General features: G+C 40.9%; 1 protein-coding gene across 1 annotated transcript; it reads left to right on the forward strand.

Moving 5' to 3' along the window:
• Positions 1 to 3,428: 3,428 nt before the first annotated feature.
• Positions 3,429 to 3,869, forward strand: LOC138886176 (uncharacterized). The gene has a single exon (XM_070167215.1). The coding sequence runs from the start codon at positions 3,429 to 3,431 to the stop codon at positions 3,867 to 3,869; it is 441 nt and encodes a 146-aa protein (XP_070023316.1).
• Positions 3,870 to 27,239: the final 23,370 nt, after the last annotated feature.

Raw genomic sequence — 27,239 nt, forward strand, 5'->3', positions numbered from 1 at the left:
AATTCCATAAGTAAAGAACATACAAGAACATGAACAATGTTTCAGGAAAGACTTAGACCAATTAAGGCTTATAACATAAGGATCATTTAGGAAGAAATGCTTATACAAAGTCATGCCAAGAAAGAAGACTATCTTATATAGCTTTTAGAAGAACTAACTACACTTTCTGAATTCTTACACTTCTATGGAGATTATCTTCACTATGAAATTCTCCAAAATCAGTATAACAAGAAGACAACTGACTTAGTGAGGATCACGAGACTCTTTTCGTTATATTCTTCTAGGTTCACTTTAAATTAGCCTTGAATCGTTAAAGGGTTCTTAGAAGGAGTTTGAGAGTATTTTGGAAGAGCTTGAATTTGGTGGGATTGACTAAAATGGAAGAGAGAGAGAGAGAGAGAGAGAGAGAGAGAGAGAGAGAGAGAGTGAGTGAGAGAGGTTGTGCTACATTTTTATATCAGGTTCTAGAAATTCCACCACCTCAAGTGCTAAATGGGTCGCCTCGCACTGACTACTACGCCTGTAGGGAAATTGGCGCAATATGATGGAATGCGTATTCACCCATTGTCCCCATAACATGTCACCGGCCGATTGGTTTCACTTAAAGGCCTAATTAATTCCAACTTCCTCTAATGGGAAAGTGTAGGTTGTAACACTATTCCTCTTTGGAACATTCGTTCTCGAATGTTGAATCTTAGTCAGTCTTTTGGAATCCTTCAATCATCCACCATGGTATCTTGAATTGTACCAGATACAGTAGTCTCAACATTACCTCCTGCAGTATGGAACAAATAGGGGTATTTGGATTTTGTATCTTCTTCGGCCTCCCATGTCATTTATACAACATTGTTATTTCTCCAAAGTACCTTAACTGATACCACCTCTTTGGTTCATAACTTACGAATTTAGAAAACCAGAATGACTATCAAAATTTCTTCATAAGATAGATCTTCTGTGATTTGGACATCTTCAATGGGCGTAACATGGGATGGGTCACCCAAGATTTATGAACCATGGGCACATGAAATACCAGATGCACTGCTCCCCATTTCGATGGCAACTAAAGCTTAAAAGATACTTGATCGTTTCTCTGACCAATTCGATACGGTCCGATATACCAGGGGATGAGTTTACCTTTCTTTCGAAACCTCATTACACCTTTCATAAGTGATGTTACATCTCGCGTTTCTCGTGCGTTAAAGTTTTGTCTTCAGTTAATTGACATAGACTTGGGGATGAGATTTTCTTGAGATTATAAGCATTTATGCTATTTATATCAAGCAATAAGTAAGTGCCATGAAAGAAAAAGGGTAAACGAATCAAAGAAAATGAGTTTCGTTGAAGGTTGTCGATTTGGGATAAAATACGGGTCGAGCGATAATACCCGATATTTATGGACTAGTACCATACAAGGTACCGTATGGCCATGATAGTATGACGTATAAGGGGTATTAAAAAAAGTAGTATTTTAAGTAATTTGAAATAATTCTTAATTATGTGGGTAATTGGTTAATTACCGGGTAACAGAATATTACCTAATTAACTAGTGAGTTCGGGATAAGATTAAAACCCCATCCCACCCCCCACGTGGAAGAAAGTCACTAACAAAGAAAATGACTCTTAGTCATATTAGATTAGGTGGCAACCAATTTCAAGATAAGCCATGTAATTAGAAAAAGCTACAAGTCTTTTAACAATCAAAAGATACTTATCTTTCAACATAACGAATTATTAAATCCTAGAAGGTTACATATCTTTGAATATGAACAATTCAAAGATACACATCTTTGAACAATTAAGAAGATAACAAAGAACTCTAAATGTGGTCAATCTGAAGCTAACAGAGAAGACAACCGACAATTAACATAGAAGGGTATGGATCTTCAATAAATCAAACAAAAATTTTGCAATTTTAAGGGAGTACGGTATAATCCTTCGCAAGAATATCATACGGATTTTTCCTACTCCAAGTATGTTCAGGTTAAGCCCTTCCTTCAGTTTGGCATGATCTCTTAATTACACGAGTTTGATAACGAGGCATAAAAAAAATTCATATCCTGGAATTTACATATATTTTCCTAGTCTCGTAAGTTACAATATTCTCCTTCTTGGGACTTCATATTCAATTGAGTATTTCCTTCTTCTAGTCAAGAGAGTAGACAGTCTATATATACAGTATTACAGTATTTTCATTACTATCGAGCTATAATTGATGGGCAGACCCCTATTGTGTAACCTCTGATCAGATGGTAAGTTATATACCGAGCCTACTGTGGCCGAGCGACTATGAGCGAGCTCAACATGGCCGAGATACAGAGCCGAGTATGGCGGAGTGCCTATGAACGATCCTACTACGACAGAACAGTTATATATATATATATATATATATATATATATATATATATATATATATATATATATATATATATATACCGAGACTTATAGGTCCAGACAACTATTTTACTTATTATATTGAGAGAGTTGAGTTAGTATCACCAGGTAAGCATATTTTCAGATTATCTTTGACTTCTAGTTGCTTTTAATTATTATATTATCACTTTAGTTTCAGCTTTCAACTATATTATTGTCTTGCATACTCGGTACATTATTTTGTATGGACGTATCTTTTTCTGGAAATACTGCATTTCATACATGCAGGTTCAGACAGACAGACGGGTAGACCTCCTCAGTAGGTGTTTCTCGAGTTCAACTTTATCGGTATGCTCCACGTCCTTCGGAGTTGCCGGGTCTAAAAGTTTTGTGTACATCTTGTGTATATATGCATATAGGCTATGGGTAGGTCAGGGCCCTATTCCAATCACAGTACATCCATCAGTAGAGACATGTAGACATATTATGTTATTTAGTGCAATATGTTGGGTTTGTAGGACCTATATGTATATTTTGTTGACTTGTCAGTTGTAGTAGTTATGATGGCCTTTCCGGCCCAGCTTTATATTGACAATTTGGTAGCGTTAGTTTCCATTCAGTTTTATATTTTGCTTTACAAATTATCTTGTAATGTGGCCCATTGTCAAAGTATGACATTATATGTTCAGAGTCCCTTAGTCGCAAGTGGTACGCAAGGATAAGTGAGGCACCGGGTACCGGTCTCGCCCCTAGGTTCGGGGCGTGACAGAAGTGGTATCAGAGAAATTCTATCCGAGGGAGTCTACAAGCTGTGTCTAGTAGGGTCTTGTTTATAGATGTGTGGTGCACCACATTATATAAATAGGGGACTATAGGGCATTTAGGAGTTAGTTACCTTTCTTTCAAATCTAAATCGTGCTATAGAACTGAGTTATAGGAAATTTGAGATAAAGTTACGTGTTGGCGTTTGCATGCACAGATGATGGTGACTAGGAAGTCTACGGCTAGCTAGAGGAAAGTATTAGGAGGCGATAAGACTAGCAGGGTAGCCCCAGTAAATGAGGCCCAATCTGAGGAGTGCGGTGCATTTGTTGACACAGTTGGTAGCTACCCAGCAACAGGCTAGGGCATCCACTAGTGCGGGACCTTCTAAGGGGTCTGGGAGTTCAAGGGACCGAGAGTTTATTGCTTTGATTCCCCCAGAGTTCACAGGGACAAATCAGAGGGAGGACCCGCAAGATTTCATAGATCAGCTTCACAGGATCTTTCGGGTTATGCATGCCACAGAGAAAGAGGCAGTCGAGCTCGCAGCTTTTCGACTCCGAGATATAGCCATCCTTTGGTACGAGGGATGGGAAAGGTCCAGGGGACGTGATACACCTCCATCTATTTGGGAGAATTTTTCAGATGCCTTCCTTGACCAGTACTTACCGCGGGAGATTCGGCAGGCTCGATTCGATCAGTTTCTTACCCTCAAGCAGGGCAATATGAGTGTTTGAGAGTATAGTCTGTTTTGACTCATTGGACACATATGCACCATCTATATTTGCTACTATGTGGGACAGGATCCACACGTTTATAACAGGGTTGGCCCTAGAATTTATCGAGGCATGTGCCACCGCTACATTGCAGGATAGTATGGATATCTCCCGGATTCAGGCATTTGCCCAGAATATAGAAAGGAGTAGGCATCGGTAGCAGGGTACAGAGAGGACTGTGTTAAGGCAGCGTAAGAGGATGAGATTTTCTAGGTTTCAGGAGCACTCTCAAGGTTGTTACAGACCCCAGTACTTCAAACGACCACCTAGGCCTTCGCCACCTCAGCTACAGGGTTACGGGTATGACCACTATACTCAGTCAGCACTAGGTGAAAGCTCCCAGACGTCAGTTTTGCAGCGTGTATACGGTAAAATCGGAGGGATCAATTTTCGGTCATTACAATGATTCGTAAGCATGTTTCCAAAAGATCGAGGATATGGTCAAGATTAACACCCGAGGGTTATCGACGTCCAATCTCGAGGCAATACATATCGATAGTTATGGTGAAAGAGTGGAAAATTCCCAAGGCATATGACTAAAAGTTGACCTAGTCTATTTGGCTAGCTCAAGCCTGTACTGTGGCATTAATTAGCTATATCAACCATGCATATTGGCAATAAATACGTTTGTACTATGTTAGGATTCTCCCTCATATATAAAGGGGATCCTTGTCATTTATTAAAGGATCCGTTGCTCAATATTGAACACACAAGAACATTCTCTCTGCTCTCTAACATATTCTCTTGATCTGATTACTTGCATTTATTACTTATATTCATTGTGTTCCATTTATTGTTCTTCATTTATTGCTTATTATTGGCCATAAAGAGCCGTCATTGATTCTATCATAACTGTTAATCCACCCTTGATAGCTCCTAGCCGAAAATCAGACTCGACCTCGAGGCCCCAAATTGGCAAGCTCGAGGCCTCGATTATTAACCAGTTGGTTTGGTTATCACCTTGTTTTCTAACTCTTATTTTGTTTCCAAGTCTTTCATTTAGCATCTACTGCCTAAACAATTAGAATAAAAATAGATCACGTATTTTTAGAACCACATAATCAAATTTAATTGTAATTACCATTTTCAAGGTAAATAGTTTGGCACCCACTGTGGGGCTAAAAATAATAGTGATTATTTTCTTGTTGGTTCACTCTATAACGCAAGTTATCTTTCACATTTTTTCTTGTCCAAGATCTTCGATTTCAAGTCAAAATGTCTAACTTAGTAAATGGATGTGAAAACAACGGTCTTTGAGAACCACGAAGAGAATGGTGTAGCCCGTTCCAGGTATTGGCGCACCACCACTAAACCCTGAAGGCTTGCGAGAGCCGATCCCCGCGGATGCGGCATCACGCGATGCCCAGCACGTCGATATAAGCTCCCGCACTAACAGGAGCGCACACCAAGGAGACCAATAAAAAGCTCAGAAAACCCCACCTAGGGAAAAACAAGAGGTTAGCCTTCACGTTATTTTTGAAATGTTACATGCACAACAGTTGGCGATAGCTCAGCTGCAAAGTCACCAGAAAACTCCCAGCACGGTAGCACCGGGAACGGCTTCAGCTGAGCAGGTACCGGAAAGATCAAGTAACAACGGGTCGGAAACCGATCCCACCCTCATAAAGATGCTTGATAACCTTATAAAGAGGATAGAGTCAGGCGAAAAAAAGATAGAAGCCAACGACAAGAAGATAGAGACCTACAATTCTAGGGTCGATCAAATCTCGAGCGCACCCCCGATTCTGAAAGATGTAGATTCGAAAAAGTTTGTACAAAAGCCATTCCCACAGGAAGAGGCCCCAAAACCCATTCCAAATAAGTTCAGAATGCCCGACCTTCCAAAGTACAACGGAACCTCAGACCCCAACGAGCACGTCACTGCTTACACTTGTCCGGTGAAGGGCAATGACCTAAAGGATGACAAGATCGAGTCTGTCCTACTGAAAAAATTTGGAGAAATGCTTTCAAAGGGGGCAATGATGTGGTATTACAACCTGGTTCACGCTAGCAGATTCTTTTATAAGGGCACATGCTGGCGCAATCAAAGTAGCTACAAGGAAATCTGACATCTTCAAAATCAAGCAGAGGGAGAACGAAATGCTGTGAGAGTTCATGTCTCACTTTCAAATGGAACGAATGAAACTACCACCCATCTTCGACGACTGAGCAGTGTAGGCCTTCACTTAAGGTTTGAATGAACGAAGCTTTGTGGCTTCGAAATAGGTAAAATAGAATCTGGTTGAATACCCCACCGTGACTTGGTCGGATGTTCATAACCGATATCAATCAAAGATCAGGGTCGAAGACGACCAACTAGGATCCCCCTCGGGCTCGGTATATCCTAACAGGCTTCCAGCAAAGTAGTCAAAGTCGAACAAAGAGAGATATCAACCATACACCAAAGATAGAAGAAACTCCCCAAGGCACAACATACCCTGCAATGACCGAAGAATGGATCGTTGTCATAACCCTCGGGGACTTGTCAGTAGAGCTGGATTTGATAGGCACACAGGGCCAATGGAGTCACCTCGCTTGTCGGAATACAACTTCAATGTCGATATTTCAGACATCGTATTCGCCATCAGTAAAATTAGAGACACCAGGTGGCCAAGGCCCGTGCAATCAGATCCTTCACAAATGGACCGTAACTTAGTGTGTGAATTCCACAACATGCATGGTCACAGGACCGAGGATTGCCGGCAACTCCGGGAAGAAGTAGCTCGACTACTCAGCAAAGCTCACCTCCGAGAATTCCTCAGCGACCGGGCCAAAAAATCAGTTCCGGAAAAGAGAAGTGACCAAGAAGAATGAAACAAATGAGCCGCAACATGTCATCCATATGATCTTGGGAGGCATCGATGCTCCACAAGAGCCCATGATCAGAAGAACAAAAATATCCATCACCAGAGAAAAGCGAACTTGGGGTTACATACCAAAGATGCTCTCACATATAGCGACGAGGACATCGATACCTTGTCTCAACCTCACGATGATGCACTGGTAATCTCTTTCCTTGTAAATACAATTCAAATTAAACATGTATTTTTGGATCTAGGTAGCTCGGCCAATATTATCAGGTCGAGGGTAGTAGAGCAGCTCGGGATGCTTAACCAAATCGTGTCCACCTCTAGAGTCCTCAACAGATTCAATATGGCGAGCGAAACAATGAAAGGGGAAATCACCCTCCCAGTCAACGTGGCCGGCACAACCCAAAATGCCAAATTCCATGTCATCGAAGGAGACATGAGATATAATGCCTTGTTTGGAAGGCCATAGATATAATACATGATAGAAGTACCATCCGTCCTCCATCAAATGATGAAATTCCCGACAAAGGATGGGATAAAAACCGTCTACGAGGAACAGCATGCGACAAGAGAAATGTTCGCGGTGCACGATGTGGCACCGACACCAATACCTATACCATCGAAGGAGCTAAAGAATTAGCAAACAGTAAAATAGCGATAACAAGATACATTCTCGGCTACGACCGACTAAACAAAACAAAAGACCGTACCAAGTCCTCATAACAAATTATTGAATCACATCAAGATCTGAAGCGTCGTCAGCACTAATGTATGGTCACCTCCTTTTTCAGTTACATTTTATACTAACCTGAATGCAGGTATCCGATCGAAATGGCCGAAGTAATTTCCAACTCGAAAGCCTTAGGTTCCAAAAGCATGCGTTGCACTCTTTTCCTTCGACCGGATTTTAACCCAAGAAGGGTTTTACCAGCAAGGTTTTTAACGAGGCAACACCTATATGCTACCTAAGGAAGACTCGACAATTATTCAAGGCTTCTTTTGCAATCAACCTCGAATACTGGGGGCATCCCCCCGGAAGGTCACCTACTTGGAGAAGTCAAGATGCACTAAATAGGGTCTCGATAGGAAAATAATGTACCAGGCCAAACGGTCGACCGAACCGTGTCCGTATAGAACCACCAAGCCCTTGACAACAAAAACATGTATACTTGTACCAAGTAATCAAAGAATACTTTCCAAAAGCATTTCACGTTTCAAAGAAGCTCAGTATTTTTGCAAAAATGGTTCCTCTACAACTCGAAACAATACGACCCCCGGGTCGGAGATTCAAACTCGTAAGCCCTCAGTGAGTCAAGATCAAGTTCACAAAACGACCCCCAAAGCCAAAACATGTCTCCAGTACTCAGGGACTAGCGTCAACAACTCGAAACAATACGACCCCCAGGTCAGAGCTTCAAACTCATAAGCCCTCAGTAAGGCAACATCAAGATCACAAAACAACTCCAAATCCAAAAACGTCCCGAACACTCGGGGACTGGCATCGAAAATTCAAGGACACATGACCTCCGGGTCGGAAACTCTGAAATCGTAAGCCCTTAATGAGGCAATACCGAGTTTACAAGTAATGGTTCCCGAGCCAAGAAACTCTCGATGACTCGGGGACTGCCACCAATCACCACCCCTATTGACTTATCAAAACCCGAGGCCATAAGACCACATGCGGGCAGCTTCGGTCTCGTAAGACCTATATAAGGCAATAACAACATCTGTAAGACCTAAAGCAAGGCATGTACCACACTTGTACCAAGTAACCAAAACTGTAAGACCTCAAGCAAGACATGAACCACACTGGTACCAAGTGACTAAAACTGTAAGACCTCAAAGGCATGCAAAAATTTGTAATCCCTTATAAAAGGCATAATCCTGATCATAAAGTTAAGGCTATATATCAAACTTGTAAGACCCCTAAAAAGGCATACCCTCGATATAGATGCCGAAACTACTTCACTCGGAAATTGAAAGGTTGCGGTCAAACATAATGACTACGGTCATAAAGCTGTACCGGCCAAACTAACTCTCTCGAGGATGCCCAATCATCGCTATAAAATTATAAGCCTTCAATTACTTCAAAAATAACCGGTTAAACAGGCTACCCTCGACATTAGGCAAAAGTGCTTCGACCATGTCATCTCCAAACTATAGGCTTCGAGATACTAAGCCACCGAGCCAAACCTCCCGAGGTGCTCGATCATCGCCATATAACGGCTCACAATCGAGTTTTCTATCAAACCGTCAAAGATTCAGGCAAACACAACTTTAAAAGTCCTTAACGAGGGAAAAATAAAGCCTACTAAAGGTCGTACTGACCCAATGCGTAAGAGCCACTGTCGCTAGCCCATACTAGAGGTCGTATCGACCCAATACGTAAGAGACATTATCGCCAGCCCATATAAAAGGTCGTACCGACCCATTGTGTAAGAGCCACTGTCGATAGCCCATAAAAAAAGTGCGTAAGAGCCTAAGGGCTAGCCTTAAATTCAAAAACTTGAGGGTCAAATGAGCTCGAGTTGAAACCCGACTCAGAGACTGGACCCAAAATAGTTAACTAAATATGCCTAAGAGAAAAAGCATAAGAGCTCAAAATACCGGTTTATACTAAAAAGTCATACTGACCGAGCGCGTAAGAGCCTACGGGCTAGCCCAATGAGCCCCAGGGCCATACTATAAACCTAAGGGTTCTATCCAAAAACCAATTGACCTGGCTAATAACTGGAAAACATCGAAGCAAAGGGAAGTATATGAAAAATAAAACCGCAAGGCTTCCTTTAATACATATATGCGAAGAAATACAAGCTCCATTTACATTGTTCTTTGAAAATACTATACACAGAATCAGAAAGGGAAGGCCTAATCTACGTCCCCCTCGGGGACTATGGCTCGTCGGACTCTTTTTTACTATCCTCGACATCTGACAGAAGAGACCTAGCATTATTTTCATCCGCCTTTGCCTGCTTCACCTCTTTCGAGAGGTCAAAGCCCCTAGCATGGATCTCCTCGAGGGTCTCCCTTCGAGATTTATACCGAGCATATTCCTTGCTCTTGCTCTCACGGTCAAGAACCCTTCTCAGCTCAGCTCGAGCATCGACAACATCCTTTAAATAGACCGCCACTTTCTTGTCAGCCTTAGTGCGGCTCATTACGGCTTCGGCCTGGGCATCCACAACTTCAGACTTCATCTTCAAAAGCTCAGACTTGAGCCTTGTAATCATATTCGCTCGGGCATAACTGTTTGCACGAGCATTTCGGAGTTGCACCTTGAGGGCGGAAGCCTTGGCTAAATCATCCTCCTTGGCCGCAACTTGGGCATTTGCCTGAGCTTTTAGCTCATTACGCTCGCGTTTAACCCGTCCAACTTCGCCCCAAAGTCATTCCAGCTCCTCCATTTTATTCTCCAATTGGAATATCAGAGTATTAATCTCTGAAAGCAGAAGGAGAAGCAAACATCGACACGAAATGAAGGTTACCTATCTTTCGAGATGGCTTTCGTAGTTCCGACTTTGATCTACCTCATACCGCAGGTATACCAGCTCATCTTCCTTTTTTTGCAAAGAAGCCTGAGAGATTTCTCCCCTTCCAAAGCTTTCCGCAGCCTAGCCTCACGGTGAAGCAGCTCGAAGTTAAGCTTGTCAAAGGCTTATGAAAGAGAAACTCGATAAGAGAGTAAAAATTACAAAACTATAAAATCAACACGGATGGCCAAAACTCACCTTAGAATAGAATCGTTGAGCTTCCTCGAATGATGAGCGCATATCTACTAGTTTTTCTCTGTCTACCCCAGAAGAACCGCTCCCAGTTGAGGCACGATTGCTCAGTGCATGCGGCCCCGAGCTTCGAACATCTCTCAAAGTACATTCGACGGGAGAAGAAGTGGATGGCAGAAAACCCTCATTCCTCGAGGTACCTTGGACGAAAAAAGAATGTCAAAATGGAGGTGGAACCGTTTTTCTAAAGCCAGAGATCTCGGTCACATCAGGCTCAACCGACACATCCTCTCTGAGCCCTCAGCCTAGACTCGTCTTGCTACAAGCATCATCGCCCTGCGAAGGCCCTTTTTTACTTATTGTTATCATTCCGTAGCCCAGAAGCTGTCGATCCTTCTCCCTCTCCGAGGGGGCACGGTCTCACCTCGGAGGACTCCTCGATGCCTACAATGACGGGGTTAGTACGCATAAAAAGAAAGTGTTTTCCAAAAAAGGAGCAGGTCACATAGCACGTATCGTGGTGTTTAGCCTCATATCTGCCCTTAGACAAAGCTCGCCACTTACGCTTATTGTAAGCCGAGTGAGTCGTCAGCTTCCGAGCTCAATCTGTCATCTCGGGGACCTCACACGAGATCCAAGATATTGCTATATAAAGGGAAAGGAAGGCGCATTTACGGAAATCGCCTACACCGTAAGCAAAACTACGAAGGCACAAGTACATCACTTATGCGTAAAATTCCATTCCTCAGGACATGGCTGAAACTCCACAAGGATAATATCGATAGTTCGCACTCAGACGAATTGGCTCATCTGTCCCTGATCCCTGTCTTCTTCATCATCAACAATGAAAGGCGTGGTGGATCGGCATCGTAGGGTCAGCAAACCCCGATGGTGAAAAGGCCGATACAGCCTGATAAGATGACTAAGAGTGAATTCGAGCCCTGTTTCTTCCGCAAAGAACCTAATCATCAATACTATCCTCCAAAATGACGGGTGAACCTGTGCCAAGGTAACCAGGTACGTTCAATAGAATTCGAGCACAGCCCTATCAGGGGGTCTAGCGTAAAGGGGTACGTGTGCACGTTCAAAAACCCCTCGGCATGATCTATAATGCTCTCTCCCGGGGAAGGTGCCCGCAGTACTACCTCTTCCCCCCATCCACAATCTTTCCTCACTGACTCAAGGTTTCCCTCTCCTATTAAAGAAATAAACTTCGAGGGTGGATCTCCCCTCTCCTTGCCGAGCGGACCCTGGTGTAGCAGCCATAACTGTGGTAAAACTATGGAATTGGAGCAGGAATTTGAGCAAGGTCTTCAAAGTTGAAATGGTAAAGGGCCTAACGCAGGAAAGAAAATCTCTATAGAGGAGGATAACTACTCGGAATAGCGGAATCCTCAAAAGAAGGAATATAACCCTATATGCGGAGAAAGAGGCAACTATCCACTTGCCTCAATAGCTAATTAAAAATGTTGACTAAGCCATTTTTCGCTTTGGGAAGATGTGCCAACGGAATTGCCTTGGTTGCTTCATAACCATGTCATGCAAATTAACGCTGACATACGATATTTTAAGGATAAAAAAACCCCGCATCGATACAAGCCTCGAGATGGTACCCGATCTCAGGATTTCCGTCAAAAAGAAGATAGGCTCCAAGAAGCCATTGACTTCATTACAAGCCTCGAGATAGTAACTGGTCTTGAGGACTTCTGTCAAAAAGATGATAGGCTCCAAGAAGCCATTGACATCATTACAAACCTCGAGATGGTACCCAATCTCGAGGACCTCTATCAAGAAGAGGATATGCTCTAAGGAGCCATTAATATTACTACCTGCCTCGAGATGGTACCCAATCTCGATGACCCCTGTCAAAAGGAGAACATGCTCTAAGGAGCCATTAATATCATTACAATCCTCGAGATGGTACCCGATCTCGAGGACCTCTATCGAAAAGAAGACAAGCTCTGCAAACCCACTCATATGGGTTTGTTCTCGAAGTGGTACCCTACCTCGAGGATTTTTGCTATTGTAAGTACGGGTCATTTACCCGACCCTCCGGACCTCGAGCTACATGAGTCCTCAGGTCGAGTTAAAACCATCACCTCGATTACTTTAACCCAAGTACCATCTAAATCTGGGTGATCCCTCATCCGGGATCTATCTGCAACGCCTTAAGGCTATCTTCACTCTAAGTTCAAAACAAGTTTCTAGGTCGCCCGAGCTTGAACAAACTCTTGCTTGGGGACTTCTCTCGAAAGCCTAAAGGTTATCTTTTCCAAACAAGTTCCCTTTCAAGGGCTATCACCAGGGCCTAAAAGGTCAAGCTTCGTTCTAAAAATTTTGAAGCCCTATTTTCATTCAACCCGAAATCGGGGGCCCCGACGACCCGAGTTTATCAATCCAATCCGGGCTCGGTCCAAGGAACAACAAAGGGTTCCACAGGGAGTTATGTTAATCAATCAAGATCCAGAAAAATACTTACACCCGGGCTCGATATTCGTACCAATCGATAGAACCATGCATTCAGATTCTTCACAAACGCAGATAAAGGGAAGTATAGCATAAATCAGAGACAAATTGAAGAAACATCTTTGTATTCATAAACACATGATTACAAAAGCCCACGAAGGGTCCTTACAAAAAAATAAAGAAACAAAAGCAATAGCTAAAAGTCTAATCTATTATCGTGGGTACTTCCTCAGGAGCAGCGCGTTCAAGAATCATTTCTTTGGGACTTCATCTCGGCCTCCCCAACAGAGTCTTCAAGGACGAGGAAGAGGGTGTAAAATGAGGCAGAAGAAGTAGAAAAAGATGAAGTAAAAGTTGTAGCCCGCCAAAGGGCAAAAGCTTTACTAGGCAAAGAAGATCCTAGCCCGATAGAAGACTTGGCGGGCGTCAGCCTTACTTGCACTGCTACTTTGAGTCCACTTCTTGGAACATTGTGACGTGCAAGCTAGTGGTCGTTAGTTCCACTTCATCCCACGGAAAGCAAAAGGGATGAAGTGTCACACCAAGCAGGAGTAGGGAGGTGAGCAACGATGTAAAGTCCGAATATCCTCCTAAGCAACATGTAGAGTCCAAATATCTTCCTGAGTTGGAAGAAATCGGCACCCCTATCTCATTACCTTGGGCCAACAACAACAATTCAATAAAATCTCGCTGGAGGAGGGAAAGCTCTAGAAAGAGCCCATGGCGTAGCTGATGAGGACACTACCATGTAACCTTAAGGCCACGGGCCTTAAACATAGGAAATAATAATGGATGAAGATGAAGAGAAGAAAGGGGTAAAGGGTTGGTTGAAGAACATTTGAATGAAGTTTTGATTTAAGAAGGCTCCCATTTATAGGAAGGGTGGCAGAATAACCAATGACGCAATCAATTTCATTGAAAGACGTACCGGCAGGTGCAATCAATGCGTTTTGGGAATTGGATCGGCAGCGACATTATTATAACTGTTAATCCACCTTCGATAGCTCCTAGCCTAACATCAGACTCGACCTCGAGGCCCCGATTATTAACCAGTCGGTTTGGTTATCATATTGTTTTCTAACTTATATTTTGTTTCCAAGTCTTTCATTTAGCATCTATTGCCTAAAAAACTAGCATAAAAATATATCACGTATTTTTAGAACTACAGAATCAAATTTAGTTGTAATTACCATTTTCAAGGTAAACACAACGACAGCAAGATTCGGGGCAGACATGGCCATTTCCGCTGCATTGTGCCATCTTCGATAGAGGACACTTGGGCCAATGCCGATCCGGTTCTAATGCTTGTTATATATGTGGACGTCCGGGCATATGATGCGAGATTGCCCAAATAGAGATTCTAGGGCTATGGAGCAACCAACGAATTCAGCAACAGGATCATCTATGTCCGTGCATCCTTTAGGCGTGAGACTCAGTCTTCGGCTGGTAGAGGTCGAGGCAGAGGTAGAAGTTCAGGTGGTACCAGAATCGTAGCAATGCGTTAGTGAGTTGACATGACCAGGAATCCTCACCAGACATTGTGACAGGTATGTTGGCCATTTGCTCTCACGATGCTTATGCCTTGATAGACCCAGGATCTACTTATTGTGTATTACCCTATTTTTTATGGGGAAGTTTGGTATAGTGCCTGAAATACTAAGTGATCCTTTTACGGTATCTCCACTGGTCGGAGAATCGGTTATTGCTAGACGGGTTTACGAGATTGTACGGTGTCAGTTTGTGGTCATCATACCTCAGCCGACTTAGTTGAGCTAGAGATGTTGGATTTTGATGCTATCTTGGGCATGGACTGGTTGGCAGCTTGCTATGCCATAGTTGATTGTCGAGCAAAGATATCTAGATTTCATTTTTTGGGCGAGCCAGTCATTGAATGGGTAGGTAATACAGGGACACCTAGAGGTAGGTTTATTTCCTATCTAAAGGCGAGGAAGATGATCGCCAAAGGGTGCATTTATCATATTGTGCGAGTTAGAGATGAAAATATTGAGATACCTACACTTCGGTCTATTCCAGTAGTTAAAGAGTTCGCAAATGTATTCCCAAATGAACTTCCAGGTATTCCTCCAGAGTGAGAGATTGATTTTGGCATCGATTTGCTTCCGGGAACTCAACCAATATCCATCCCTCCGTATAGAGTGGCACCTACCGAATTGAAGGAGTTGAAGGAGAAATTAAAAGATTTACTGAAGAAAGGTTTCATCAGACCCAGTACCTCACCTTGGGGTGCACTGGTACTATTTGTACGGAAGAAAGACGACTCACTGAGGATGTGTATCGATTATAGGCAACTGAACAAGGTAACTATTAAGAATAAGTATCCATTTCCAATGATAGATGACTTGTTTGATAAGTTGCAGGGAGCTAGATGCTTTTCAAAGATAGATTTGAGGTCGGGATACCATCAGGTCAGAGTTCGGGAGAAATATATTCCCAAGACAGCCTTCAGGACAAGATACAGCCACTTCGAGTTCCTTATCATGTCCTTCGGGTTGACAAATGCACCTGTCGTATTTATGGATTTGATGAATAGCCTATTTCGGCCATATTTAGATATGTTCGTGATAGTCTTTATTGATGATATTCTGGTTTATTCACATTCAGAGGATGAGCATGCGGACCACCTACGAGCAGTACTCCAAACCTTCTGTGATAATAAATTGTATGCTAAGTTTTCTAAATGTGAGTTCTGGTTGAAGTTTATATCATTCTTGGGGCACATTGTATCCTATGGAAGTATAAAGGTACTCAAAAGATTTAGGATGTGAAATCCTGGCCTAGACCTACCACTCCAATAGAGATTCGTAGCTTTCTAGGCTTAGCAGGATACTACCGAAGGTTCGTAAAGGGTTTTTCTTCTCTTTCAGCACCATTAACGAAGTTGAAGCAGAAAGAAACTAAGTTTCAGTGGACAACGGCTTGTGAGCAGAGTTTCCAAGAGCTTAAGAACATGTTGACCTCAACACCAGTTCTAACATTTCCAGAGGGTCCAGATGGTTATGCCATGTATTGTGATGCCTCAGGTGTCGGGTTAGGATGTGTCCTAATGCAATATGGTAAGGTAATTGCATATGTTTCAAGGTAGTTAAGGAAGCACGAATGGAATTATCCAACCCACGACCTCGAGTTAGCTGCGGTTGTCCATGCACTTAAGATATGGCGGCATTATTTATATGGTGTTCATGTTGATGTATTCACAGATTATAAAAGCCTGCAATATATCTTCAAGCAAAATGAGTTGAATTTGAGATAGAAGCGATGGCTTGAGTTATTGAAAGATTACGATGTTAACATTCTCTACCATCTAGGGAAAGCTAATGTTGTAGTAGATGCCTTAAGTCGTCGATCTATGGGTAGCTTAGCACATATAGAGGCTGAGAAAAGACAATTAACTAGAGAGATTCATCAATTGGCTTGTTTGAGGGTTCGGGTAGTAGACTCTGGCAATGGAGGAGTTGTACTCCAAAATACTGCAAAATCATCTCTCATAGCTAAAGTAAAGGAGAGTTAGTACGAGGACCCAGAGTTGGTCAAGTTGATAGAGCGAGCTCTGCAGCAGAAGAAGCTGTTTTTAGAGATCAAGGGAGATGGGGTTCTCAGATATAGGGGTCGTTTGTGTGTTCCAGATGTAGCAGGGCTATAAGACAAGATTATGTCAGAGGCACATTATTTGTGGTACTCCATTCATCCTGGGTCGACGAAGATGTATCATAACATTAAAGATGTGTATTGGTGGAACAATATGAAGAACAACATTACTGAATATGTCGCTCAGTGTCCTAGTTGCTAGCAGGTGAAGATAGAACACCAAAAACCAGGAGGGCTAATGTAGACTATAGAGATCCCGACATGGAAATGTGAGGCAATAAACATGGACTTTATCACCGGTTTACCTCATTCTCATCCCATTCCGTATGGGTGAGAGCCGATAGGCTTACAAAATTAGCTCATTTCCTACCGGTCAGATCTACATATATAGCAGAAGATTATGCAAAATTATATATTAAGGAGATAGTACGACTACATAGAGTACCAATATCTATTATATCTGAATGTGGGGCCCAGTTTACAGCACATTTGTTGAGGTAATTTCAGAGAGGTCTAGGAACTCAGGTGAATCTCAGCACAACTTTTCATCCACAAACTGATGCACAAGCCGAGCGCACAATTTAGACGCTCGAGGATATGTTACGAGCATGTGTGTTGGATTTTAAAAGAAGTTGGGATAAACATCTACCTCTTATCGAGTTTACATATAATAACAGTTACCATTTCAGTAACAGATGGCTCCATACGAGGCTTTGTATGGGCGTAAGTGCAGATTTCCTATAGGGTGGTTTGATGTTGGAGAATTTGGGTTACATGGGCCAGACCTGGTTCAGCAGGCCATAAAAAAGTAAAGCTTATCCGGGAGTGATTGTTGGTAGCTCAGAGTTGTCATAAGTCATATCCTGACATGCAGCGATAAGACTTAGAATTCATGGTTAATGTCTGGGTATTCTTAAAGGTGTCATTTATGAAGGGTGTGATGAGGTTTAGCAAGAAAGGAAAGCTTAGTCCACGATATATTGGGTTTTATAGGATCACTAGGAGAGTGGGTCAAGTAGCTTATGAGTTAGAATTGCCCTCAGAATTGGAGTCTGTCCATCCAGTTTTTCACGTATCTATGCTACGGAAGTGCGTTGACTAACATACCCGAGTGGTGACCATGGATGATATACAAATTATGGAGGACTTGTCATACGAGGAAATTCTGATTGTCATCCTAGATCGACAAATCCACAAGCTAGGAAATAAGGAGATAGCATCCATGAAGGTTTTATGGAGAAGCAAGAAGGTGAAAGAGATGACGTGGCAAGAAGAGGAAGAAATGAAGTCTAAATACCCCCACCTATTTCAAACTGAAGATACGGTTCAAGGTGGGATACCTCAGCACAACCCTATTCAGGCCAGTAGGTCATCAGGTAAGCTCTTATTTTTGACTCTCAGAATTTATAATGGACTGTTTCGTGAAGCCAAGTGTTGCAATTTATAGACAGTGGTCATGCGTACAAGTTGGTTTTATTCTAATGTACGGAGGAGACTTTAGCAAAAAACAATTCCAAGATATCTAAGCATAAACATTTGAGGACGAATGTTTCTAAGGGGGAAGAATGTTACATCTCGCATTTCTCGTATGTTAAAGTTATGTCATCAGTTAATTGACATAGACTCGGGGATGAGATTTTTTTGAGATTATAAGCATTTATGCTATTTATATCAAGCAATAAGTAAGTGCCATGAAAGAAAAATGATAAATGAATCAAAGAAAATGAGTTTCGTTGAAGATTGTCGATTTGGGATAAATACTGGCCGAGCGATAATACCCGATATTTATGGACTAGAACCATACAAGGTACCATATGACCATGATAGTATGGCGTATAAGAGGTATTAGAAATAAGTAGTATTTTAAGTAATTTGAGACAATTCTTAATTATGTGGGTAATTGGTTAATTACCGGGTATTAACTAGTGAGTTTGAGATAAGACTAAAACCCCACCCCACCCCCACATGGAAGCAAGCCACTAACAAAGCAAATGACTCTTAGTCATATTAGATTAGGTGGCAACCAATTCCAAGATAAGCCATGTAATTAGAAAAAGCTACAAATCTTTTAATAATCAAAAGATACTTATCTTCCAACATAAGGAATTATTAAATCCTAGAAGGTTACATATCTTTGAATATGAACAATTCAAAGATACACATCTTTGAACGATTAAGAGGATAACAAAGAACTCTAAATGTGGGCAATCTGAAGCTAACGAAGAAGACAACCGGCAGTTAACGTAAAACGGCGGATCTTCAATAAATCAAACGGAGATTTTGCAATTTTAAGGGAGTACGGCATACAGATTTTTCTCTACTCCAGGTATGTTAAGGCTAAGCCCTCCCTTTATTTTGGCATGATCTTGCAATTACACGAGTTTGAAAATGAGGCACAAAAAAATTCATATCCCAAAATTTACATATATTTTCCTAGTCTCGTAATTTATAATATTCTCCTTCTCGGAACTTCATATTCAATTGAGTATTTCCTTCTTCCATTCAAGAGAACAGAGAGTCTATATATACAGTATTACAGTGTTCTCATTACCGTCGAGCTATAATCGATGGGCAGGCCCCTATTGGGCAACCTCTGATCTGATGGTAAGTTATATACCGATCCTACTATGGCCGAGCGCCTATGAGTGAGCCCAGCATGGCCGAGATATAGAGCCTTGTATGGTTGAGCGCCTAGAAACAAGCCTACTATGGCAGAGCAGTTATATATATACCGAGCCTTATAGGGCTGGGCATCTATTTTACTTACTATATTGTGAGAGTTGAGTCAGTATCAGTAGGTAAGCATATTTTCAGATTATTTTTGACTTCCAGTTGCTTTCAGTTATTATATTATCAAATCAGTTTCAACTTTCAGCTATATTTTTACCTGGCATACTCGGTACATTATTTTGTACTGACGTCCCTATTTCTGGGGATGCTGCATTTCATGTGTGCAGGTTCAGACAGACGGGTAGACCTCTTAGGTATTGCCTGAGTTCAGCTTTATTAGTAAGCTCCACGTCCTTCGGAGTTTTCGGGTTTAGAAGTTTTGTGTACATCTTGTATATATATTCATATAGCTATGGGTAGGTTGGGGCCCTATTCCGATCACAGTACATCCATCTGTAGAGGCTTGTAGACATATCCTGCCAGTTAGTGAAGTATGTTGGGCTTGTAGGCCTTGTATGTATATTTTGTTGACTTGTCAGTTGTAGTAGTTATGACGGCCTTGCTGGCCCAACTTTATATTGACAATTAGTCAGCGTTAGTCTCCATTTATTTTTATATTTTGCTTTGCAAATTATCTTGCAATGTGGCCCATGGCCAAAGAATGACATTATATGTTCAGAGTCCCTTAGTCTCAAGTGGTATGCAAGGATAGGTGAGGCACCGGGTGCCGGTCTCGCCCCCAGGTTCGGGGCGTGACAAGTGGCACCCTAAAGAATATTTGCGTCGGTTATTTGAGTAGGATTTCTGCCTGCTTTGAGCGATCATTAATACATCTTGAATCATTTTACCTCTCTATAGCTTGTTGCAGCAAATCAGGACCCTATAATTTTGTTACACCAACTGATAGAGGATTTGCACTTTCATCTGTATAGAGCCTCATATGGTGCCATCTGAATAGTAGCATGGTAACCGTTGTTGCAAGTAACTCGATGAGTGGTAGATGGTCGTTCGTTTGTAGATGAAAATATGTGCTAAATTTGATTTTTGTACCCAAACCTTCTTGAAACGATCTCCAAATGTTAGCTATAAACTAGGTACCCCTGTCCGATATAATAGAAATTGGAAGTCCATGAAGTCGAACTATTTCCTTAATATATAACTTAGCATAATCTTCAGCTGAAAAAATGGTCTTAACAGGTAGGAAATAAGTTATACTTGGTGAGTCTATCCACAATAACCCATATGGGATCAAACTTTCAGTGAGAACATGGTAATCTGGTAATAAAGTCCACATTGATTATTTCCCATTTCTAGGTCAGAATTTCCATATTCTGAAGCAACCCTCCCGGTTTTTGGTGTTCAACCTTAACATGTTGGCAATTTGGACACTGAGAGACATACTCAACAATGTTTCGGTTCATGTCATTCCACCAGCATAACTATCAAAGTTCATAATACAACTTGGTTGACCCCAAATGGATAGAGTACCGAGATTGGTAAATTTGTGCCATGATTTGTCTTAGAAGTCCCATGACATCGGGAACACATAACCGACCCTTATATCTAAGGTCTCCGTCCACGGATATTTCGAATAGTTACTCTTTCTCACGGGGAAGCTTTCCATTATTCTCATCAAGTCTACCATTAACGAGGAGTCGGCAGCATTTCAAACTATGACTCCTCCATCACCGGTATCAAGCAATCATACACTTAAATTGGCCAACTAGTAAAAGTCTTTAGTCATCTCCATTCTATCAATTTACACATGCCATAAACTGCCCATAGACTTCTGACTTAACGTGTCAGCCACAAGGTTTGCCTTGCCAGGATGGTACATGATATAAACATCATAGTCCTTTAACAATTTGAGTCACCTCTGCTATCTCAAATTCAATTATTTTTGCTTAAATATGTATTTCAAACATTTATGGTCTGTGAATATGTCTATGTGAACTCCATACAGATAGTGATGCCACATTTTTAGAGCAAATATAACAGCTAACTCAAGGTCATAAGTGAGGTAATTCTGCTCGTGTTTCCTTAATTTTCTTGAAGCATAAGCAATAACTTTACTGTGTTGCATCAAAACACTACCCATTCCTACTCTATAAGCATCATAAAATATAAACTTCTGATCCTTCGGGTAAAGCTAAAATAGGTGTTGATGTTAGTTTATTCTTTCATCCTTGAAAACTACTTTCACAAGTATCAATCCATTTGAATTTAGCTGCCTTATGCGTTAACTTCGTTAATGGGGCAGCAATATAAGAGAAATCTTCTACAAACCTTCCCTTAGGTGCTGCAACATCACCTTTACATTCAATAACATGCTCTCCTAGGAAGTTAAAGCGGACAACTTTCTTCCAACAATCCAAATTAGCATAACAAGAAGCTAACCAATTCATTCCCATAATAACATCAAATTTCACCATCTCTAATTCATTCAAATCAACTAAGATTTGGCAATCATAAATCATTACTTCACACCCTTGATATACTCGTTTAACTATCACAGACCTACTTATGGGCGTAAACACTTCAAATGGATGATGTAATAATTTATTCCCATAACAACATCAAATTTTACCATCTCTAATTCATTCAAATTAGCTAAGGTGTGGTGGTCATAAATCATTACTTCACACCCTCGATATACTCCTCTAGTTATCACAGACTCACTTTCGGGCATAGACACTTCAAATGGATGATGTAGTAAGCAGGTTTTTACCACATTTATCATCTACAAACGGAGTAATGTACGACAAGGTGGAACTTGGATATATCAAAGCATACACATTAGTAGAGAATATAGATAGTATATCTATAACCATATCTAGTGATGACTCTAGGTCCTGTCGACCTGACAATACATAAATGCGATTATGTTGTCCACTTGAGCTAGACGCTACACATCTACCTCTACCTTGTCTAACTGATATTTGTGGACCCTGCCAATGAGGGCGTACTAATAAAGAAGAAGCTTCTATGAATCCTGTCAACCGCATCATACTTCTTCTACCTCTCTCCGGGCAAAAACACATAATGTGACCGGGTTGCCACACAAATAACATAAATCCAAACTTTGGCGACATATCCAAAATGGTTCTTATCAAATTGGTTACAATACACTGTCCTAAGGAATTCTGTCCTTGTCCAAAATAAGAGGTTTTATAATGACACTGACCTAGAACTCTGATGGTGCACTAGTCGTCGGATAAGATGGATGTCGAGGAATTGAAGGTTTAAACTCACTTCGAGACTCTCCTGCATTGCTTGTGGACCGATTTCTCTTATGCTAGCCCCAATCATGCTCTCAGGCGGCTCACTACTGCTTCTTGTGATCCTCCATGTTCTGCACATAGGCTTGAATATGAGCAATGTCCATAATTCTACTTAGAGAAGCAGTGGTACATTCATTAATCAAATGTGATCCCAAACCACCCACAAATCGATGTACTCTATCGCTCATCTCAGCTATAACCGAAGGAGCATACATATCCAAAGAGTTAAATTGCATATTGTACTCCTGGACACTCATACTACTCTATTCCAAACATAAAAATCTATCTTACCTGGCTCGATGGAGCTCAACAGGCAAATACTGCTGAAGAAATGCCTCAGAAAACTCTCTCCATCCTGATAGTGGGGCAAGAGGTCCCCTAGATTGTTCCCAAATTTCATACCAGGCCACAACAACATCCTGAAACATATAAGAAGCAAGCTCTACTAGCTCAGTATTAATGGCATGCATAACTTGTAAAGTCCGCTGCATCTGATCTAGAAAGCTCCGAGGATATTCATTGGGATCTATTCATATGAATACTAGGGGTCTAGGTTAATAAAATCTCGAATTCTCCCACTAACTACTTTATCTGAGGTGCCAGAGGTATGACACTGGGCCTGTGATGCCACTAATCGAGTTAACAAGTGCACATCACTTCTCATGTCCAAATCTTAGTTAGGAGCAATTGGGGGAGGAATAGGGGGTATGTTAGTATCTTATTTAAGAGAAATCGAGGAAGGAATCGAGGGTACGTTAGTTTCTCTATATTGTTCCGGGGGTAGTGGTATTGTCCCTGCCTGAGTCAGCCTCATAATGGGATACACATTGATCCATATTGCCATATGGCACCTGACCAGTACCCTCTCCTGCCTCTTCATCTAATATCTGAACAACCGTCTGACATCTCCTAGTAGGCATCACTATGAACATATACAAGATAAGGACTATAAGTGGACACTAACGATGCAGGTCTATCGCACGATCTAGAGTATAAAGAAAGATATCCATCCTAAATATCCTGTAGCCTTCTATTTATAAGTACGGTGCACGACATACCCATAAAAAATACTCTACTAGATACGGCTTGTAGACTCTATAGGATAAACCTGCTTTGATACCAAGTTGGTCATAACCTAAACTCGGGATGTGCAACCGACACACGACATCCGAAGGCCCGTGCGAACCAACGCCCATACTTAGACCTCCCAACATTAAATCTAGGCGCACCATATCTCCAATTAGTAAGATGGAATATTCACAACTAACAGGCAAAAAAAACATCAACTTCAAAAACATATATTCTATCATTGCCAACAGAGTCATACAAGTATTTATTTACACACTGAACACTAGTCTACAAGCCTCTAAGAGTACCATAATATATAACTTGGTCGGAACAAAGCCACCACCATACCCAAAATAATAAAGACATATACTCCAGTACCTATCGACTTCTATACGTCTACTCCGGAGAAATGGAGTGTGATAACCAACAGCTGAGATGGGCATCCTGCTAAGGAGGGACGTCAACGGGTCTATCTGTACATGTGGGTAGGAACACAACGCCCAGAAGAAAGAGGTTTCAGTATGAAACATGTACTATGTATATAAGACGGATAATTTATGTAAACCAAAGGCATAACATACAAAGGTGTATCCAGGATTTTGAGAATATGGGTGCCCCATTATCTTTAAGATAGTACATGCAGTTCCTTGTTCAATTTGTTTTTGGTAACTAAAAAAAAATTATTTACCAACTCAATGATATGTACAACTAAAAAAATTTAGAACTTGGACAGAGGCCCCAAGTAATAGAAGTCGAAATTCCTTCACATAAATTCTTTTTCCCATGGATTTCAATCTTTGACTCGGCCAAGCATTTTCTCAAACATAATATGTGCACAAATTCAATAAACTATCAAAATTCAAGTAAAGAAAGAGAGTAGTTATATACCTGAGAATTTTAAAGGAACATGGAGTGATGGAGAAGAAATTGCTGCTTTCTTGAAGAATCCATATTCCACAGTCATATAGAGCCAATAGATAGATAGATAGATAGATAGATAGATAGATAGAGAGTTGAGAGGGAGACAATATATTTTGCTTTTAGGGATTTGATTGATTATACCCAAACTTCCCCTCAAAACGTGGGATATGTTTTTACTTTTTAGCCAAAAGGGACTTTTACATAATAAAAAAACTTAATTAAAAAATCGCATAGAGACAGGGAATCGAACCTTGACTTGGGGGACCACAGGGGCACTAACTTACTAGTGAACTAAGGTAATCAATTGAGCATGGGTGGCCACAAGCATATTTATATAGATAATTTTCAAATTGGTACTTTTTATACATAGACTAGGGAGGAAAGCATGGGTGCATGTATCCCAACCCCCTCCACATAAATCCGTCCATGATAACATACGAGATATGAATACATAAGTTTGACCTGAATAACGAAGACAAGCCACTGGGGCCAACACTGCAATAACCATGAATCATGAATGTATGCAAGTTTTGTAAGGGTTAAGCCACTCATTGGAGTTATGCATTATATATATGATAATATTATATTATTCAGCTATAGAGAATAGTTATATACCTGAGAATTTTAAAGGAACATGGAGTGATGGAGAAGAAATTGCTGCTTTCTTGAAGAATCCACATTGCATAGTCACATAGAGCCAATAGATAGATAGAGAGATAGATAGATAGAGAGTTGAGAGGGAGACAGTATATTTTGTTTTTAGGGATTTGATTGATTATACCCAAATTTTCCCTGAAAACGTGGGATATGTTTTTACTTTTTAGCCAAAAGGGACTTTTACATAATAAAAAAACTTAATTAAAAATCGCATAAAGACAGAAAATTGAACCCTTGACTTGGGGGACCACAGGGGCACCAACTTACTAGTGAACTAAGGTAATCAATTGAGCATTGGTGGCCACAAGCATATTTATATAGATAATTTTAAAATTGGTAGTGTTTATACATAGAGGGTGTTTGGCTAAGCTTATAAGCTGGTCCAACTGGCTTATAAACATTTTTTGGCTTATCTACGCGTTTGGTAAAATTAAAAGTGCTTATGAGCAAAAAATAAGTCAAAAGTCATAAGTTGGTCTCCCCCAACTTATCAAATTTCAGCTTATAAGCACTTTAGGTTTGACCAAAATATTTACTATTCTATCCCTAAAATACTTTTTTTAAAACAAAACTTTTCGTATACTCAGTTCTTCAGTTGCTTATTATTATTTCAACTCTTTTATCCAAACACATAACTGCTTATTTTTTAAATCAGCTTCAGCACTTTAAAGTGTTTTTCAGCACCTAATGCTTATCAGCTACTCTAAATCAGCTAAGCCAAACGGGCTCATAGACTAGGGAGGAAAGCATGGGTGTATGTATCCCACCCCCTCCACATAAATTCGCCCCTTATAATATAAGAGGTATGAATACATAAATTTGACCTGAATAACTAAGACAAGCCACTGGGGCATACCCTGCAATAACCATGAATCATGAATGTATGCAAGCTTTGTAAGGGTTAAGCCACTCATTGGAGTTATGCATTATACATATTATAATATTATATTATTCAGCTACAGAACTTCCATATCCAGAAGATGAAAATTACAAAAATGAAGATGCTGAGATGGATGTGCGGGTACACTTGATTGGATAAGATTAAGAATAAAGATATCCGGGTGAAGGTGGATGTGGCTCCCATGGAAGAGAATATGCGGGAATCTAGGCTTATATGGTTTTGGCACGTGCATAGAAGAAGCCTGGATTCCTCGGTTAGGAGGTGTGAACGGTTGGCCTTGACGGGAATGAGGAGAGGTAGATGACGGCCTAAGAAATATTGGAGAGAGGTGATCAGAGAGGACATGGTGCGGCTATAATTTTTCGAGGACATGACCCTTGATGAAAAGTTGTAGAGGTTGAGCATTAGGGTTATAGGTTAGAAGATAGGAGGATAGTCTGAATCATACCCGGCCTCACAGAGGACTCGGTAAAGTCTTACGCTTTAATCACATTGTACCAAGTCTCAGGAGGACTCGTTTATACCTGGCCTCAAGAGGACTCAGTTATACCCGGCCTTAACAAAACGACATACTCGGTCTTAAGAGAAATCGATAATATTACATGATATATTATTTCGTATCCAACCTCATAGAGAGCTTAGTAATATCGCCTAACACATCATTCTGTACCCGATCCCATCGGGTACTCGGTTTAGTAAAATAGATACACATATATAAAAGTACAATGCAAGGTCAATACAAGAGATATCAAAGTTAGGCTTAGAATGAACTACATTTCACAACCTCAAGATATTATCCGAAAATATCTTAGATTGAACAAGAAAATGCCACCGATAAAGAACATACAAGATCATGAACAATGTTTTAAGAAAGATTTAGACCAATTCAGGCTTGCAACATAAGGATTATTTAGGAAGAAACATTTATACGAAGTGATGCCAAGAAAGAATACTGCCTTACATACCTTTTTGAATAACTAACTACACTTTCTGGATTCTTACACTTCTATGGTAATTATCTTCACTTCTAAGAAAATCTCCAAAATCAGTATAACAAGAAGACAACTGACTCTGTGAGAATCACGACTCTTTAGTTAAATTCTGCTAGATTCACCTTGGATTAGCCTTGAATCGTTTAAGAGTTCTTAGAAGGAGTTCGAGAGTATTTTGGAAGAGCTTGAAGTTGATGAGATTGTGTAAAATGAAAGAAAGAGAAGTTGCGCTACTTT

The sequence above is a fragment of the Nicotiana sylvestris genome, chromosome 2 (assembly GCF_000393655.2).
Source record: "Nicotiana sylvestris chromosome 2, ASM39365v2, whole genome shotgun sequence".
Classification (NCBI taxonomy): Eukaryota; Viridiplantae; Streptophyta; class Magnoliopsida; order Solanales; family Solanaceae; genus Nicotiana; species Nicotiana sylvestris.